Raw genomic sequence first — 17,006 nt, 5'->3', positions numbered from 1 at the left:
TTGATATTAGTTCACTGGTAAACTAATAGCTATTTACAGGAACTACATTTGGAGATAATATTTTGCGAATATTGAGAGCAGCAAGCAAATGGCTTAGTGAAATATCGTAATGCATTAACAGAGAAATTAAATTTTCTAGTGGAAAATGCAAGAGAAAAGCCATTTCTTTATATACAGATCTATTATTCTGGTGGTGGCAATTACAGTAATTCTCTTGAAATCAAGTTAAAATTATATGCCTGCTTCATTATGAGAAGAAACCACTGATTGCAAAAATCAGAGGAGATTCAGTGGAAAGTTAAAGAGATTCACAGATGCAGTGGGCAGAGCTGCCTCACCATGGTTCCTGCTCCAGCATCTCAGGAGTAGGGTTTCTGTGGATGTTTCCTAGACTTGTGAAGCCAGGATTCACATTCCTGCTTTGCCATGGTTTTCCCATGTGTCCATGAGCACCTTTATATATTTTCTTTTTTACCATACTGCTGTCTCTGGAAAAAATAGCATGGTGTTTCTTTTCTAGCACCTATGACATTTTAACAATTGCTTAATGCCAGTGTTTACTACCTTATGAAATCACGGACGTATGCAAAGGATTTGGAACATGAGATATATTAGAGACTGAGGAGATGCATAGAATTTCATATTCCCTGTTCAAGGACCATCTTTGCAAAGAAATTCTCACTTAGTGAGCTCACCTGAACTGCCTTCTAAGGAGGAGTAGTTTTAATGCTGCTATCTGTTATACATAATTTAATTATATTTACAGTGTTACTCCATGGTGGCTGGAGTTTTCTGGGTCACCAAAGGGAACCAAAGATAGATGTCAGCTCAAGTGCCACTGATCAATTGAGATGTGATGGTAGACCTCATCTTAAAAAGGAAACAAACCTCTAGGTGTTAAACTGTATTCCTCGTAAAGTTGGGGGAACTTTACTCATGAGTTGAGGGTATCTATTCATTACTGGTTCTTATCAGGTAAGGAATATCAATGTTGTGTACAACAACCAGATAATGAGTTCAATTTGCTGCCAGATTTTTTCCTTTTTTGTTTTATTCTGAAATTGCAACCAATCTCCCTTCTGATTGAAAACATCATGTGCTTTATTATTAAATTTATTATCAGGTTTGTTTATTAATTAATAACACATTGATCCCACAGTTAATGAACTGTACTGTTTTCTTTGAAAATAACTGACCCAGAGTTATGCCTTCATTTTAAAGTTCTCCACTGATGTTGCATCGGTGTCTGTCAGAAAGGTGGCGATTATAAAGTGTGCACGGTTAAGTTTCTCTAAATGCTTTGGGTCCATTTCTCTTCGCAGTTTCATTAGTGTAATTTTAAAAACATAACTGCTCAATTACATTTAAAAGTCTAGAAATGAGGAGGCAATGAGTCAACTCATCTACTGTTCCAAAAAGGGCAGGAAGACTCATGTTCCTATTCTTCAGCACTCACTTTTCCCACCAAATGGCCACTTGGTATTCTTGATCTAATAAGCTCACAAACACACAACTGTTGTGTGTACAGTTGTGTGTTTGTTATGTGTACAGAGCATCACATGACTTGTCTATTCTCAGCTGATCCATGAAAGAGTCTGTGTATTTTGCTACCTACTCACTTTGGGAAAGGCAGAGTTGCTCTTTAATTTTTTAAATTATGACATTTATATACTAGTGTAATGCATTCATTATGCAATGACTTTCCAGAGGGAAAAACCCTGACATGACAGAGCAAATAAGTCCCAAAAGGACAGGGCACTGGGACAGCTAGTGGAAAGAGTGAAGTACTAAGTTGGGTTGAAATGACTGCTGCATGCAGAATTACTGCAGCTTTTTGGTTAGGCAGTACAAAAGCATTGTTGTTTGCATAAATATCCATGATATCAGGGAACAACAGATTGAAGACAGTTTTCACAGCTATGAAGAGCTCATTCTTTCTCCATCAAATACAAAGACCTTAGCAATATGTAATAGAAAGCATCACAAAATCTGAGTAGATGATTTAATCTTTATACCATGTGCCTGACACAGGATATACATGTGAAACTGTTAACTGTGACAAAATTTATTACTCTCTTGCCTCCTCTGACAACTGATTGATTGTTGGCATACAGTCAACTTTAAGACAACAGGTTGTCTTTTGCTTTAACGCTCAAGTTTTTCGTTGTTTCTCTTTCCTACTGTGCTGCTTCAGTCACTTTTGCAAGTTTTTCCCTTGAATAGAGGGCAGGGAAGAATAGTGCCTTCCTGCCCTGAAGAGGCTACAGCTGCGTTCATCCCTTCTTTCAGAATTCTCTTAGTTCTGTCTTTCTTCTTGTTGGTTTATGGCAGGATTTTAACATCAGTGATTGCTCTAATCCCGGAAAACAGACTGCAGGAGTGCTCACAGGAAAAAGCATACCTGAAGTTTGAAAACCAGAAAATAACATGGCTTTTCCTTTCTGTTTTATATGCAGTTATGGATTTCAGGCTGTCTTGTGGAACAAATGAATGTGAGATTTAGTTTGGTGTGGGCTTGGACAGATCTGCCAGCTCTTTTGTACTCATCAGGCAGATCTGGGTGAGTTTGGTCTTGCTTGGAGCCACAGCCGAGACACATGGTCAGGGTCAGTAGTATCTGTGGTTCCTTCCTGCAAAAGGTCACACCTATCCCTCAACTTTGCCTTCTTAAAGTTTCTTGGAGATGGAATGGATCTACTGTCTTTCTCGCTTACATGGTTTTTTCCCATGACCAGAACAATTGGAAAAAAATTCACATTCCCATCGGTCCCTTCTTAGATATGTGAAAAAGGTCCATAGTTCCTCCTTCTTAATAACACAAAATCTCATTTAGGATGCTTGAATTCCTTTTTTAGGTTTAACAGGCATCTGATTCAGCTGGCAATGATGGAGTAATAAATTCCTTTTATCTCAAAGACATCTATAATGTGTTCCACCTATAGTTTGCTGGTAGCCACTGCATAGCTATCTTTATTTGGTTTTGCCTTCCTCAAATAGTTTTTCTTCCCAAAAGGCTATTTATTACTCCTGTTTCCAGTGAAAAATCAATCTGGTTAAATTTAGCCTGTTGAAATAGGGAAAACTTTTAACTCAAAATGTTTAGAGGGAGAGGACAGCAAGTTTTTCATGTTTAAAATAAAAAAATGAGTACTGATGCTGCTTAGCTATAGCTAAGTTCCAGTAGCTGGGGCTGCTACTCAAGCTTGTAAACTGCAAACCTAGGAGGTCATGGAGGAAAAACTTTTCCTTGCATGACTGGTGCATTCTTCCCCTTCTGGCTTGAGATTTCAGGATCTAAATTTCTTCTCATTTCCTGTGTTGACAGTGAAGGACAGACCACGGGCATTGAGGTGAGGAGCTCTGACCATGATGGAGAGTACGGTGCCATTTTTCTCAGCAGCTCGTGAGCCACCAGCAGGATCAGACACTCTCCATGGGGCATTCCCGGGAGCACATTCCTAACAGAGCTGCAGCCACAAACGTGGAGCATTTCTGCTGAGGATGTGCATCTCCCAGCTGAGCCCCCCAGGCCCTTCTAACCTCCAGTAACACTCACTTGAGAGCAAACATGGGAAAATCAAGTAAAGGCAGGGCTCTGGAGTTTATATCTTTGCAGTGAGCCGTGCTGTTGTCATGCAGTGGCTCTGGATGGCAGTCTGCATGTTGCCACCGGTGTCTTCAAGAGGCCATCTGGTCTCCTGCTTCTTTGTGGGTTTTTGCTGTCACCAGATTCAGTTGACATGGTCTTGCAAAGTAAACTCCTCAAATATGGGATGTGGGTTTGGTTTACATTTTTGGCAACTTGGGAAGAGCAGCAGGAAGCTTTCTGCCTTTTACTGTAAAGAAATAGGTGAAAAGGCTCACAGTTTTCTGGGGTTTTGGTTTTGTAGGGGGTTTGTGTGTATTTCCTCCTATTTTGTGTTATTCTCTCTTTCGAGTATTCCTTTGCTTATCACAGCATTTGTGTACATATGTGCCTTCTCACCCTCTTGAGCAAGGGGGAGCTGCCAGTTAAGATGGAGCACTGTCATGGTGGAGGACAGAGTCCCGCTTCCCAAGGGGGAGCTGTGTCAGCTGATGTGTCACACAGAAGTACCAGGGCTCATTTGAAACAATAGGTGATTTCCAATACTAAATGGATCTTCTCCAAAATGACCATTTATGTTTAGGACAGAGAGCTGTTTTTTTTTTTTTTTTACTGTTGGGGTTTTTTCCATGAACATAGGAAAAGGAAAAATTTTAACCTCTGGTCTGTCTGATGTCTTGCTGTTCTGGAAAACATTTTTTGCATTGCTAAGGCTAAGTTCTTAGGCTGTCACGTAGGCATCCCTAGGGAGAAGGCTGATGTTCTGTTGAGACCTGTGTTAGTCTAGAAGTAGCTTGCAGTCCTTGCTGGACCAGTCAATGAGCTGTTACTCAGCACGATGATCTGTGTGGGCCACTTCACTCTCCCTGGGTGGGCTTTGCTGCCTGATCACAGTCCTCAGCTTGTTTTGGTTTGTCCTTTTGTTGTTACTGCTCTCAAATTCAGAAAGGAAAGAGCATGGTGAGATGTCCGCCGTGTTTCTGGAGCTGAAATCCTATTTTGTGCATAAGGTGGTTAGAAGAGAGAGCACACAGAGGATGTCTGTGCCAACCCATCCCCAAGTAGCTATAGTTAGGAAAGAGAGACTGATCTTGATGCTGTGTCTATCCTAGAAGCTTCCAGATGAACTTAATACTATGTTTATGCCACTAGAGCTGGAAAATAACTTCTGGGCTTACAGTGCTGGAGAGGAAATGGCTGTTAAATGGACATCCAAGTGCAAAAATTGACTCATTTACTGAACTGCTCAGGAGATGCTCCCACCTTGGAGATACTCAAAAGACATCTGAACATGGCCTCTAAGTGGCCCTGCTTGAGCAGAGGGTCAGACAAGATGACCTCCAGGGATTCCTTCCAAACTCAACCATTCTGTGATTCTGTGAAAGCCTAGTTCAGTGTTAAGAGCTCAACACAGCCTTTCGAGTGAGAGTTTTGTCATCTTCATCCCAATCCATCCTTCTCCTTTATTCTTCCTTGTTCATAGTATGACTTAATGACATGCAACACCAACAACAGTGGAATGTGTTGGAAAGTAACAGTAGCACCCTGAGACATTGTTCTCACCATTAGCCAGGTGAGTTCACTGACAAGTGTCTGCAGCAGCTGGTTTCCTTTTGTTACACCTTTGCTTGTGAATGCTTGTATCTAGTGAACCATGGTTACTTTATTATGACTCATTAACTTTTTCTTCCCTTGTAGGTAGCACTGGTTGTGGTAAAATATCATGGCTTTGATTCACATCCAGTCAGATGCACTTTGCAGTTATTATAAGTCATTAAACCTCACCAAGTCTAGGGTTTTGTTCTGTTTCCCATTTAGTGCCTGTGGTGTTTGATTTCCAGCAACACATGGTGTTTATATTCATGACTGGCATTACCGTTGTGATGGTGATAGGGTTTGTGTTTCTTGCCTTGCTTGATTTATGTTGCGGCTGGCGTGCATGGCACGCACATGTCTCGAAATAGAACACGACTGGTTTTTTTGTTTTTACATTAGAAGCACTGATGATTTAATTTAGCATTTTGAATAATCCTGCATTTACAGGGAAACCTGTGTTGTGTCCCTCCTTTGTTAACTGTATTGGCTTCAGACATTAAGGGCTGCACTTGATTCTCTGTAGATGTGTGTGGTTCTTAAATGTCTCATGTGGTTTCCTGCTTCCCACCTTGTCCTTGGCTCTTCCACTCCTTACGCTCTTCTTTGCTTTCAACCAAGATTTCTCCCCTTGCAGCACTCTTGCTAAGAAAGTTCTGCTTTGCCATCTTTTGTCATTGAAAGATCCTGTGATGCTTCTGTCTCAGGGTAGGTCGGTCATGCAGTCACAGCAAGGATCACCTGACTTACAGGAGACAGTTTGAAATGGCCTACAGCGGTAGGACCCCACGTGCAGAGGGATAGACCTGGACCTGTCCAGGTATATCTTTACTATTGTGTGAATGCATTACAGACCAAAAAATGGGAAAACTTAGCTCAGCACACTGGGAATTTTCTCCTTGTCTCTGCATCCCAGCTGTGCCTCCCTCCATTTCCCCTCAGTCTGCTTGTGCACTGTGTAAAGCACTGTGCAGGGAGCATCCAGCACCCTGCTCATGGAGGCCTCACAGGTCACCTCACAGTGGTGGTTTTGGTAAGAGCCAAGCTCAGGCAGAGGCTGAAATTCCAGTGGCAGCAGCAGCAGCCAGAGCTGTGTTTCCAACCTGCTCCGTGCTGCCCATCAGACATGGACTAGTGGACTCAGCAGGAGCCAGCAGCTGTGGGATGTTCCAGTCCATGTATCTGCCTTTCCTGTTCCTCTGCCTGAGGCTTGGGTAAGAGCAGGCAGGTATCGGCCTGGTCTGTAAGCAGAGGGGAGGATGGCAGGATCTGCCATCAGACTCCTTGTCGTCTTTCTTCCCCGTCAGTGTCATGAGCCACTTAGGGCAACAGGCAGAAACTGAACTTGCCTTCTACAGTGATGAAATCTTGAGCCAGTCCTTGCTGGAAATAGGAACTGAAATAGGAGCTTAGGAAAGTATTCACCTCTACCCTATAACACAATTTGTGGTACTTTTCAACCAAAATAAAGCAGAAAGAATTTTAAAAAAACTTATAAAATTAATGATAACTCCTTTTCTTCTCTGTCTTTCCCAGAAATAAATCATTTTCTGTATTTTTTTGAGGTCATACCCTGGTTACTGCTGGACAAAACCCAATCAGATGGTAAATCTGAAGACAGTGATGGAGTGGAAAATATATCAAGAGCTCTGAAGCCATTACAACATTTTAATTACATACTAAACTGGTTTTTCCACAAAACAGTAGCCTTCCAGAAGAAGGGACTAGGACTCAGGACTGATAATAGTTGCTGATGTCCAGGCTGCAGATTATGTGGTCAATCCCTTCTAGTCAGCTTCAGCTAATAGTACTGCTAAACCACCACCTGACTTGTCTCATGATATTTTATAGCTATAATAATAATTTCATCTGACCTTTTGTTGACCACTGTCATTTACTGCAAATTTTGGCACAAGGAAGGCCTGTTACTGGCACTGTGTTACCACTAGCAAGGAAATCACATGCCCTCTGAAGACTGACAAATAGTTGGCTTGAGTTATGCCCTTCATCACAATCATCCATCACCATTGTCCTTTAATAAAATCTTTTCACTGCTAAGGGTAGTCTGACATGTAAGTGTGGAGTGAGAAACTAAGGGTAGTGGGGAAGCTGTGTGTTTAAACTCCAAGGCTCCTAATCTGGGTAAGATGCACTGACAGGATTGGGAGATGCTCCTGCAATCTCACTGTGTGTGTTGTGTGTATAAGGAGATAGGTATAGCAGGCTTCTTTTGTAAATGAAAGTTCTGACTAAACACAGGACTAAGATCATGTGCTATCCCCTGATGGCTACTGTAAGAGAAATCTACTTTTTTTCTAGTTGCTTCTGGATTGTTGGGTATTTTATAGGGAGCAGGCTGAATTTAAGGCTTATGGGGGCTAATAATAAAAGGACATGAGGCCCCATTCCTCCCTTGTGGGTCATTAGCAGGATTGGAAGTGATAAACCTGATTGTCGTCTCTGCTGCTGAAGCTGCAGTGCTGGCAGGAGTGTGGGGAGGGAACAGATTAGGCAGGAGGAGTAAAATGTGATTTAGTGGCTTTCAGAGCTCTTTGCTGAGAGCAGAGGACAGAGGCTTCAAGCTGGGTTCCTGTTTGCAAGGACTGTTTCCTCTGACCATTGTGTCCTGTTCTTTCTCCAGTCTCCTGCCACAAATGTGTCTCTCCCCTCTCTGTCTTCAGTTCCCAGATCACTGCTCTGTCCTCTGCCATCTCCCACGCAGTCATTTTCATACCCTGATGAGGTTTTCCATTCCCTGCAGCCCTTGTATCCCAGACAGTGTTGTCTGGCAGCTCAGTGGTGTGGCTGTTTGGTCGCAGAGCAGGTCACACACAGCTGTCCGTCTGTAACATACTCAGGTGCTTCAAAAGGTTCGTGTTACTTGATTAGCTGACATAAATCTGTGTGTAGAATAGCTGCATAGGTCTCTGCTGATTGCTTCATTTGTATGGTTGAAAATATTGCTGCAGTTTAACTCCTAGAAATGTCTGATCCATTTATCTATCATGATAGTAATGGGGAATGGAGGGAGCAACCTTCAGTCATTTATCCATGTTTATTAGGACACTGTGCTAGCACTAGTTTTCTGAATCAGGCATGAGTAGAAGGCTCGGGGCATCCCTGCTTAGTATTTTCAGATACACCCACTGCTATCTGAACGTCAGAGGAAGCAACTGATCTTTATTCCTCCTGTTCTAACACGTAGCTGTTACAAAATGCACACAAGCAAAGAGTGTGAACGTGTCCAAAAGTGAGAAATTTGCAATTTGTCCCATGTTGGAAGAGAAACGTGCTTGCAACATTTTGTCACTGCCACAAGAACTGGAGACATTTCCCATTTCAGCATTACATATTAGCACATACTTAAGTTGCTTAGTGAGCAGTACAGACTTCTCTAAGATTTCAGCTGATTTCAAGTGTGTTTCTTTAGAAGGTTTATTTTTATTTGTAAATATGTGGAATCTTAATTTATTTTTGTGTATTTTCTCAAGTGTTTAAAAATGGCAAAGTATATTTTGATTCAGACATCCCTGCATTCCTGTCTTGGCTTTTTTCTTGTACATTTTAACATCAATCTGACTAACAAAGAAATATTTAATGCAATATGTTTAGTTGATGATTTATTGAAGTTGAAATGTAGAAGGAAAATATGAAAAGCATGCCAGAATTGAAATGTGTTTCAGGATTTTTGCAAAAAATACTTGTGAAAATATTTTTGTTGGGTTTGCTTTCTGTCTGAAGATATTGCAGGGAATTCCAACTGAAAACATACCTCTGCAATTTGCCTAAAACATGTTGGAGTTTTATTTTACAAAGAAGAAACCATTCCAAAGTGCTTGTTATTTAGACTTTTAATTTCTCTTCCAAGTACAGCTTGATGCAATAATTAACTTCAAAGAACAAATCAACCACTGGCTAAATGTTCCAACATAAAAGTAGAGCTTATGAATTTTCTATTTAAAAAAATGTGTGTGCATACATACATTTTATCTTAAATCTGTATAGATGTAGTCTAGTGCTTGTTTTACTGAATAGTTTTAAATTTGCCATAATAACTGTGTTTGATTGCAAGTCAATATTTTCCAAGTCAAAATTATCAATGAGACAGAATCTTTTTCCAGTTTAAAAAAAACACAGAATCCTTACAATACAACATTAAAATTGATTAATTGAAATCAAAGAGTCATTAATAGTACTTGTGATTCAAATAATTGTGCTTTCAAAACAGTCCATGCTGCTTTTGTAGGGCTTTCCCAGTTATTCACTAGAGAGGGACTTTATTTTGTGGCTGCACTTGGACAGCAGGAGCAGCAGGCAGAAGTGTTAAGACACAGGCAATGTTATTGAGCTGAGAGGTTGAGGGATGTGAGTACAATGGCTAAGTGTGGATTTTATAGCTGGGCTAATCTGTTCATTGGGTAGGACTGCCTTGTTGTTATTGATGTCTGACAGCATTATCATGCCACCACCAGCTCCCAACATACTGTAAATTTTCTGGACGGGGGGTGGAGTTGGGGGGGATGACGGGCCTTTCTAATCTCTGGAGGGGATGAAGCCACATCCCTCAGGGCTTTATGTATGATAGAGGCTGTGGCATAACGTGACATTAGGGTTGCTCATCTCCTTGTTGCTATAGAACTGGGAGACTCCTACATTCTTCCTCATCCCTGGACTTCTACTTCAGAACTTACACAAAATATCAGCAACAAATTTTGTGACACTTTCTCTTTTTTTTTTTCTTGTTCTCTTTTTTCCCAAGCATCCTCTTTGCAGACATAGAGGGTTTCACAAGCCTGGCCTCCCAGTGCACTGCTCAGGAGCTGGTCATGACGCTGAACGAGCTCTTTGCCAGATTTGATAAGCTAGCAGCCGTAAGTTTTCCATTATAATTTTGTTTTCTCTTGTTTTTATTCTCCTATTGCAAGAATGACATACTGTGCTCGTTCACTGGATTTCTTAAATATTCACTGCCCTAAAAGGCAAGCTATTGCAAGCATGAATATAAGCTGAATACTTCTTTCTCCTTTATTATTCTTATTTTTTTTAGGAGAACCACTGTTTACGGATCAAGATCCTGGGCGATTGCTATTACTGTGTGTCTGGATTGCCAGAAGCAAGAGCTGACCATGCCCACTGCTGTGTTGAGATGGGAATGGATATGATAGAGGCCATATCGTAAGTACCATGTTCCCCACAGAGAATCTCGGAACAAATAGCAAATAGATTCTCTTTCCTGTTAGGTCTTCTTTACATTAGAAGTAAGGTAGCCAAACCAGAGAACTCAGACCAGCAAAAAGGGAGATCACCTAGAGCAAAAAACCAGAATACAGTAAAGGTTTGACAGCAGAAAGGCAGACACTTGTGCCCATCACACCCACATGGATACCAGAGCTCAACCTCCTGATGAGAAAGGCAAAGGTTAATATAATTACTGGAAGTCTCATTCACAAAGGAGGATTGCAGTGAATTACAGAATTGTGAATTCAGAAGATTAATAATAACTTTATTAAATTTCAGTCACTATTCATTCAGCTTTTTACTCACCTTAAAATTGCTCTACTAAGGCCTGTCTTGTCTAGTTTAACTAATCTTCCTCCTCCATGTGATCCTATGCAAAAAATGTCAGATTCAAGACTTTCTTACTTCAGTTAAATTAATTATTGAAATAAAGTTGGTCTGGCACAGACTGGGACAGATCCATGATCTTTTTCCTTTATTTCCATTTATTTCCTCATCTTTATTTTTTTTTGTTTAAAACTTCTTCTGAAACTTTGCTTGGTCCTGAGATCAGACTAACCACTTGTTTGACCAGACTATTCCTATCTTTAGAGAGTAGCAAATATGAGACCCATATCTAGTTTTATTACTTGGAGGATTACAGACAATGTTGAATGTTTTTTGCATAGGACATGTGCTTTCACAGGCCAATTCTTTCAGAATTCAGAGAGGGAAGATTTATTTGTTCATCTTGAGTGTTTACAAGTTTAGGCAGAAAGTTCAGTCAGTTTTGGATGGTAACTGAGCTGACCTTGATATCTGCACCACCACTGCTGCACAGGCTCCGCTGTTTTTTCCCTTCTCTTCTTTTTTTTTGATTTCGTGAAAGCATCTTCTGAAGTATTAGTGGTACCAAGAGGGAAGTAGAAGATCTCTATGTGGTTCTCCTCTCATTCCATACAGTAAATTGATGGAATTTCCACTTCAGCTTGATAAAACATAGAGCTACCTGTTTGCTCAGCTTGGGACAGCACATCCTTACCATTGGAATTTCTGCAAGGATGTGAATACACCCTCACATGTCTCAGCTTAATTTTCATAGCACAGCTACATAGGTTGAAAAGCAGTGTTTTCACCCAGGAGTTCCCATTCAAAGCACAGTAAGCAACTGCATTCTCTTGGTTTGTATACAGTGTACACTGTTAGGACTTCCTAGCTTTCCTTTCCTGGTTTTAAACTCCATTCCTTTGCACTAGTCTTCTTTTGGGGTTTGTATGCAGCATGCAAAATAAAAAGAATTGCAAATAACTAGTTTTCAGTAACCCTTGAAAGAATGCTGTTTCTTCCATGTGAAGTACAATTAAGTGGCAGGTGACAAAGGGTCTTGTCAAGCATGAGAAGCAGCAATTTTAAGCCACCAACCCTACAAAGAGAATACTGTGTCTATTGCCCAGAAAAGTCTCATCTTCTGCAGTAGCTGGCCTGATGAAATCCAGACATCTTCATGCATTTCTGTATAATCCCCCACAAGGCTGAGTAACACTAGAAGTCTAGACTTCATTGATTAACTGCAACCCACCTTACCTTGGAATAAACAGGGAGCTGAAGTGCACTCAATGTTTATTTACAAATAGCTCTTCAGCAGCCTTTAAAACTTGTCTTCCCCCTTGATGTATAATGAATGCATTTAACAATCTTACCTCTTAATAAGTCTGGAAGGTGACTCTGTTCTCACTACCCCTGTTTCCCCACCCCTATTCCTCCTCCCCTAAGGATCAAGATAAGAGGTTTCACAATTAAGGAAACCAGTAGCTACTGAACATTTGATTGCAGGTTTCACCAACACTGGACCCTACCTGTAGGCTGATTTCATCTGTGCACAATAACAGGAGGAAGTGTTACCCCAAATAGGAAAGAATTCAAGAAAATTGTTTTCACTGTACTACTGGTAAAACTTAACTAAAAAAAGGGAAGGTAACAAAGGATATTTCTCTTGTCTATACGGAATAACAAACTTATTTGTTTTCTGCAAAGTTTAGACAAAGTCCCCTTCTTATCAACGACTCTATGGAGAGAAGTTCCCTGGTCTTGTGTCAGTAACATGGCTTGGCAGAGGGTGCAGTAGGGGTTGTGGAGGGAAGAACTGTTGTCCCTGCAAGGGTTATGGCTGCAGCTGCATTTTAATTACCCCAGTTCCTGTTCCTTTCCCAAGCGGTGTGGTTGGAGCTCTTTCAGTTTGTAAGCCTGTGACACCTTACCCATATCAGCTTCCTTTTTCTGGTTGAGAATCTCTGATGCTTGTTAATAAAAATAAGGAATATCACTTCCATGAGTAGGTAGTGAAATGTAAGATAGGGATCATAAGGAAAAAGGACCTCTGCGAGGATGGGAGCTGTTTCAACAAAAGTCATCTTGGACAGTGTTTTAAGGGGCATATTGCACTGTGAGGAGTGAACTAGAGTCCAGAATTGGTCTATCTGTAATCATGCAGTTTCATTAATAACTTAAGCATAAATATTGGAACTGTGTTGATGTTCGGGAGTTGGGAGGACTTACCTGTCCCGATGATGTTATCTAGAAAAGACTAGATGAACCTGAAAACCAAAGAGATTGAAATCTGATAGGTATAAAGGACAACTTCATGCTGCAAGGAACTAACTACTGAAAGGAAAGGACTGTGCTATGTGATGTAGGTGAATTTGCCTGTGAAACATGGACATTCTGGGAATGATGTGATCACCAATAATGAGAAGCAGAGTTGTTCTGATGACCTCTTCAAGACTGTCCCCTACCCACACTCCTAAATATATTTTCCATGTGAACAGCTCTTGAAGTTAACTTTTGCCCTAAAACGGCAAAACCCACAAAGTATTCCAGTGGTCATTTTGGGAGTAAGCAGAGCATCCAAAACCTCATTAAAATCAGAGCTTGAGTATTTGTAGCTGCCTGTTTGGAGTGACTGCAATAGATGTGGTTCTCTGGTTTTGCTGCTCTGACTGCAGCTGTAAGGCCTGTTCAAGCTTTCCAACTTCAGTGGGGCATTTCACACACATATCATATTTCGTCAGTGGAACAGTTGACGCTTGGTGCCGTGAAGACAAATTAAGATCTCTGAAATCATTTCCATTTTCTCTTTGCAACATGCTATTACTCTTAATGAGGCTGAGTGCTGGCAGGTTATGTCCAGCTTTGGTATGGAAATCAGAGACCAGCACTTTATTCCTTTTAGTGCCCCAAAGGTAATTTTTTTATGAGTTGTCAACTTGATCCTGAGTTCAGTGAACATGGATTTACTCCAAGAGCTCCCCGTTCTAATTAGTACTCTCCTTGGCCAACCTGGCCATCCAGGAGCAGTACAGCTCGTCCGGTTTTGTTCTGCTGTCCTGTTGATGTGGATGAGCAGCACCATGTGTATGTGTGAGTAATTTATGGATCATTATGGATTTTTGTGTCTGGATCCAAGTTTGTACCGCTGACTACAACCATGCAGTTTTTTGTGATGTCCCTTTTTCCCTGTATCTTTTTTCAGACTGGTCCGGGAGGTTACGGGCGTAAATGTCAACATGAGGGTTGGAATCCACAGTGGGAGAGTTCACTGCGGGGTCTTGGGCCTTCGGAAGTGGCAGTTCGATGTGTGGTCCAACGATGTCACGTTAGCCAACCACATGGAAGCAGGGGGCAAAGCTGGGTAAGTTGCTTCGTCAAAACTGTTGTGTTTATCCATGAAACTTCCATACTAAATCTGTAAGAATAGTGGCATGGCTAAATAAATTGGACTTTACTGCTTGTTTGTTCCAGCACATGGAACTTTTCCCTGACAGGACCTGGCTTTTTAGGTGATAACTTTTTTTTTGTGTCACTGAAGGCGCATCCACATCACGAAAGCAACACTGAACTATCTCAATGGAGACTACGAGGTGGAGCTGGGCTTTGGAGGGGAACGCAACGCTTATCTCAAAGAGCACAGCATCGAGACCTTCTTGATTGTGCGGTGCAGCCAAAAACGGGTAAGACCAAATAAACTAAGGCAGGCTTAGGTACTTTTAATAATTTCATGGTCTCTGACACACCAAAGTAGAGTGAACACCAGCCTTTATAGATGAGTCAGTTGACCTGCAGTGACAGAAGTTCCTGTTTCTCTCTCCTCTTCCTGAATTCTTTTGTGCATAGCAGGGAGTACCCACCATCTACATAAGGTTTCTGCATCAAGTGCTTTCTAGTTCTCTCAAAGAAATTGTCCTGAGTTGTTTTAAAAATCACGTTAAAGAATGTTGTTAATGTTAATATAGATATGTATTTTGTACAAGTACTTAAAGCAATAGATTAAACCCACAAAGATCTCTTCTCTGCCAGAATACAGAGATGGTTTTGTCCACCTGCTCACCAGATAGCCATAAACATAAAGATTAGAGCAATTCCTATCATTGCTTTTCAGCCTCTGTTTCTGAAGATGGGAAAAACTGACCCACTGTATTGACTGATGATCACTGTGACAATAAGATGAGATCATACCTACTGATATGACATGGGTCAGGCTGCACAAAATAAGGCTACGAGGGCACTGCTGACTTGAACTTGAACCAAATCAAACTCAAGTGGACTTCAGCTAATATATCTTCTTTTTGTGAGACTGCAAAGAACAGATGTTATCAGTAGTTTGTATTCTTTTTTAAAATGGTAGACTGTAATACTAGAAAAGGACCTTTTTGATCATCTAGTTGAGCCTAGCCACTAGTATTTCTCTAAGCAATTTCTGCACTGTAGACACTGCTTTGCTATTTACATCATGGGCAAGCATATAAAAATTGGCCTGAATTGAAAATAATTTCAAATTTTTCTGAATCTAAACCAATGAAACCTTCCCACAGCTGTAAATATGACTGCCATGAGATTAAATGAATTAATGTTTGCGACATATTCCAGTAACATGGAACCTATACAGAAATACTTTGCTACCATTGCCTCGTTTCCTGAGAGAATGGAAGCCTCAAATCTCCTTAATGGATATTGTGTAAAAAATCTCCAAGAAAATCCCTTATCATCTGCTGAAGAGAGAAGCTGATGTTTTGGTTTCTATCTGCTCATAAGATAAATCTCATTAACAATTGTCAATCTTTGAAAGAGGATTAGAAGTTGCAGTGCAAGATTATTGTTTCCTGAGCATTGCTGCCTGTCAGTGGGCCAGCTGATGTTTATACCTAAATCACTTCTTCTTTGCTGGGCAGATTTAAGAACATCAAGGAAAATACCCTTATGATTAGACCCCATCTCCTGTGGTGGAGAACCTGTCTTGGCTTCTTAAGTCATGCAGTCACCAAATTGTCTGCATGTTGTTGTGGAGAACTGGAAACTTCTCTGGAGAGAAGAGGCAAACATAAGATCTCAGGACTCTGCTGGTTGCCAGTGTAGACAAAAAAATCGAAAACAGAGACTTCAGAGCACTTGGGACTTGACTTCATTTCTGAACACAGGGCTGTATTTTGAGTCGGAGACTGGATAGAGGCTGAGAAGAGATGTGGATTCCATTCCAGACAGATTTTGAGGAACTTTCATCTTTGTTCCTTGATTTTCCCTGGTAAAATAAAACAGACCATTTTTTTCACTGCTTTATATGTATTTATTGCAACTCTGTTACATACTGTAGCCCTTAGCTGGAGTCTCTAAGCACTACTGTAATACTGCTGTAACTTGCTGCATCCCAGAGAAGCCAAGAGCTGGGACATGTGCATGGCACGTGTAATTATTGGGCTAAACTGAAACATAAATAAGCCACTGCCCAAGGCCATGGATATTAAGTGTTTAGAGTTTGAGAGGCTTCTGGTTTGCCCATAGTGCTGCAGCTTTCATGCTCCCATAGCTATTTTTTGTCTCTTTGTGAACAGTTTCATAAGTCATAGAATGGCTTGGGTTGGAAGGGACCTTAAAGATCACCTTGTTCCAATCACCTTCCACTAGAACAGATTCCTCAAAGCCCCATCCAACCTGGCCTTCAGCACTTCCAGAGATAGTGCATCCACAGCTTCTCTGGGCAAGGTGTTCCAGTGTTTAAAGTTTTCTCCCTATTTAATTAATTTTAACATAATACAAAAATCAGAAGTGAGAAAAGATTTCTCCCACAGTCAGCTCAGTCAGTCTTGAATATTTTACCTGATGCCAGGCAAAGTTGTAATAATTCGGTTTTTTTCCTTTCATTTCTGCTTGTTTTTAATGACTTCCTGCGATGTATTTAGCCAGGTTTTCAATTCAGTCTGTTCCGGTAATGGCCATAAAATGTTCACCTAACTTAGTAACGGGTTCCTGTGAGTCGTGTCTGGGTTCCTGCCGTCCTCACACACAGGGCACGGGGTTGGCAGTGGCCTGAGAGCAAAGGCATAGTTAACCCAAGTAACTGTTTGCCTGAGCTGTTCCTCAGTTCCCACAGGCAGACTCAAGTTATCTGAATACCTGGTCCATCAGTCCCACAGCCATCAAAACCCCACAATACCATGAGTTACGATAAATACATAAAATGTAATGGAATCTGTTCCATACCCTTTCTGCTTACTGATGCCATGGGGAGCCATAACTTTTTATTTTCTGTCTTTTTTGTTTGACTTTTTCATAGTGTTAA

General features: G+C 41.0%; 1 protein-coding gene across 2 annotated transcripts in view; it reads left to right on the top strand.

Moving 5' to 3' along the window:
* ADCY5 (adenylate cyclase 5) overlaps positions 1-17,006 on the top strand; it is a 206,165-nt gene that overhangs the window by 138,948 nt on the left and 50,211 nt on the right. For both annotated transcript variants that reach the window (XM_027637238.1, XM_027637239.1), the window contains 4 exons: positions 9,939-10,050; positions 10,227-10,354; positions 13,926-14,084; positions 14,262-14,403. In XM_027637238.1, the coding sequence (XP_027493039.1) occupies positions 9,939-10,050; positions 10,227-10,354; positions 13,926-14,084; positions 14,262-14,403 (541 nt within the window). The remainder of the gene's footprint in view (positions 1-9,938; positions 10,051-10,226; positions 10,355-13,925; positions 14,085-14,261; positions 14,404-17,006) is intronic.

This window comes from Corapipo altera, unplaced genomic scaffold (assembly GCF_003945725.1).
Source record: "Corapipo altera isolate COAL_440 unplaced genomic scaffold, ASM394572v1 45, whole genome shotgun sequence".
Taxonomy (NCBI): Eukaryota; Metazoa; Chordata; class Aves; order Passeriformes; family Pipridae; genus Corapipo; species Corapipo altera.
Note: the sequence above shows the minus strand (reverse complement) of the source record. Positions and strands in the feature narration are given on the sequence as shown.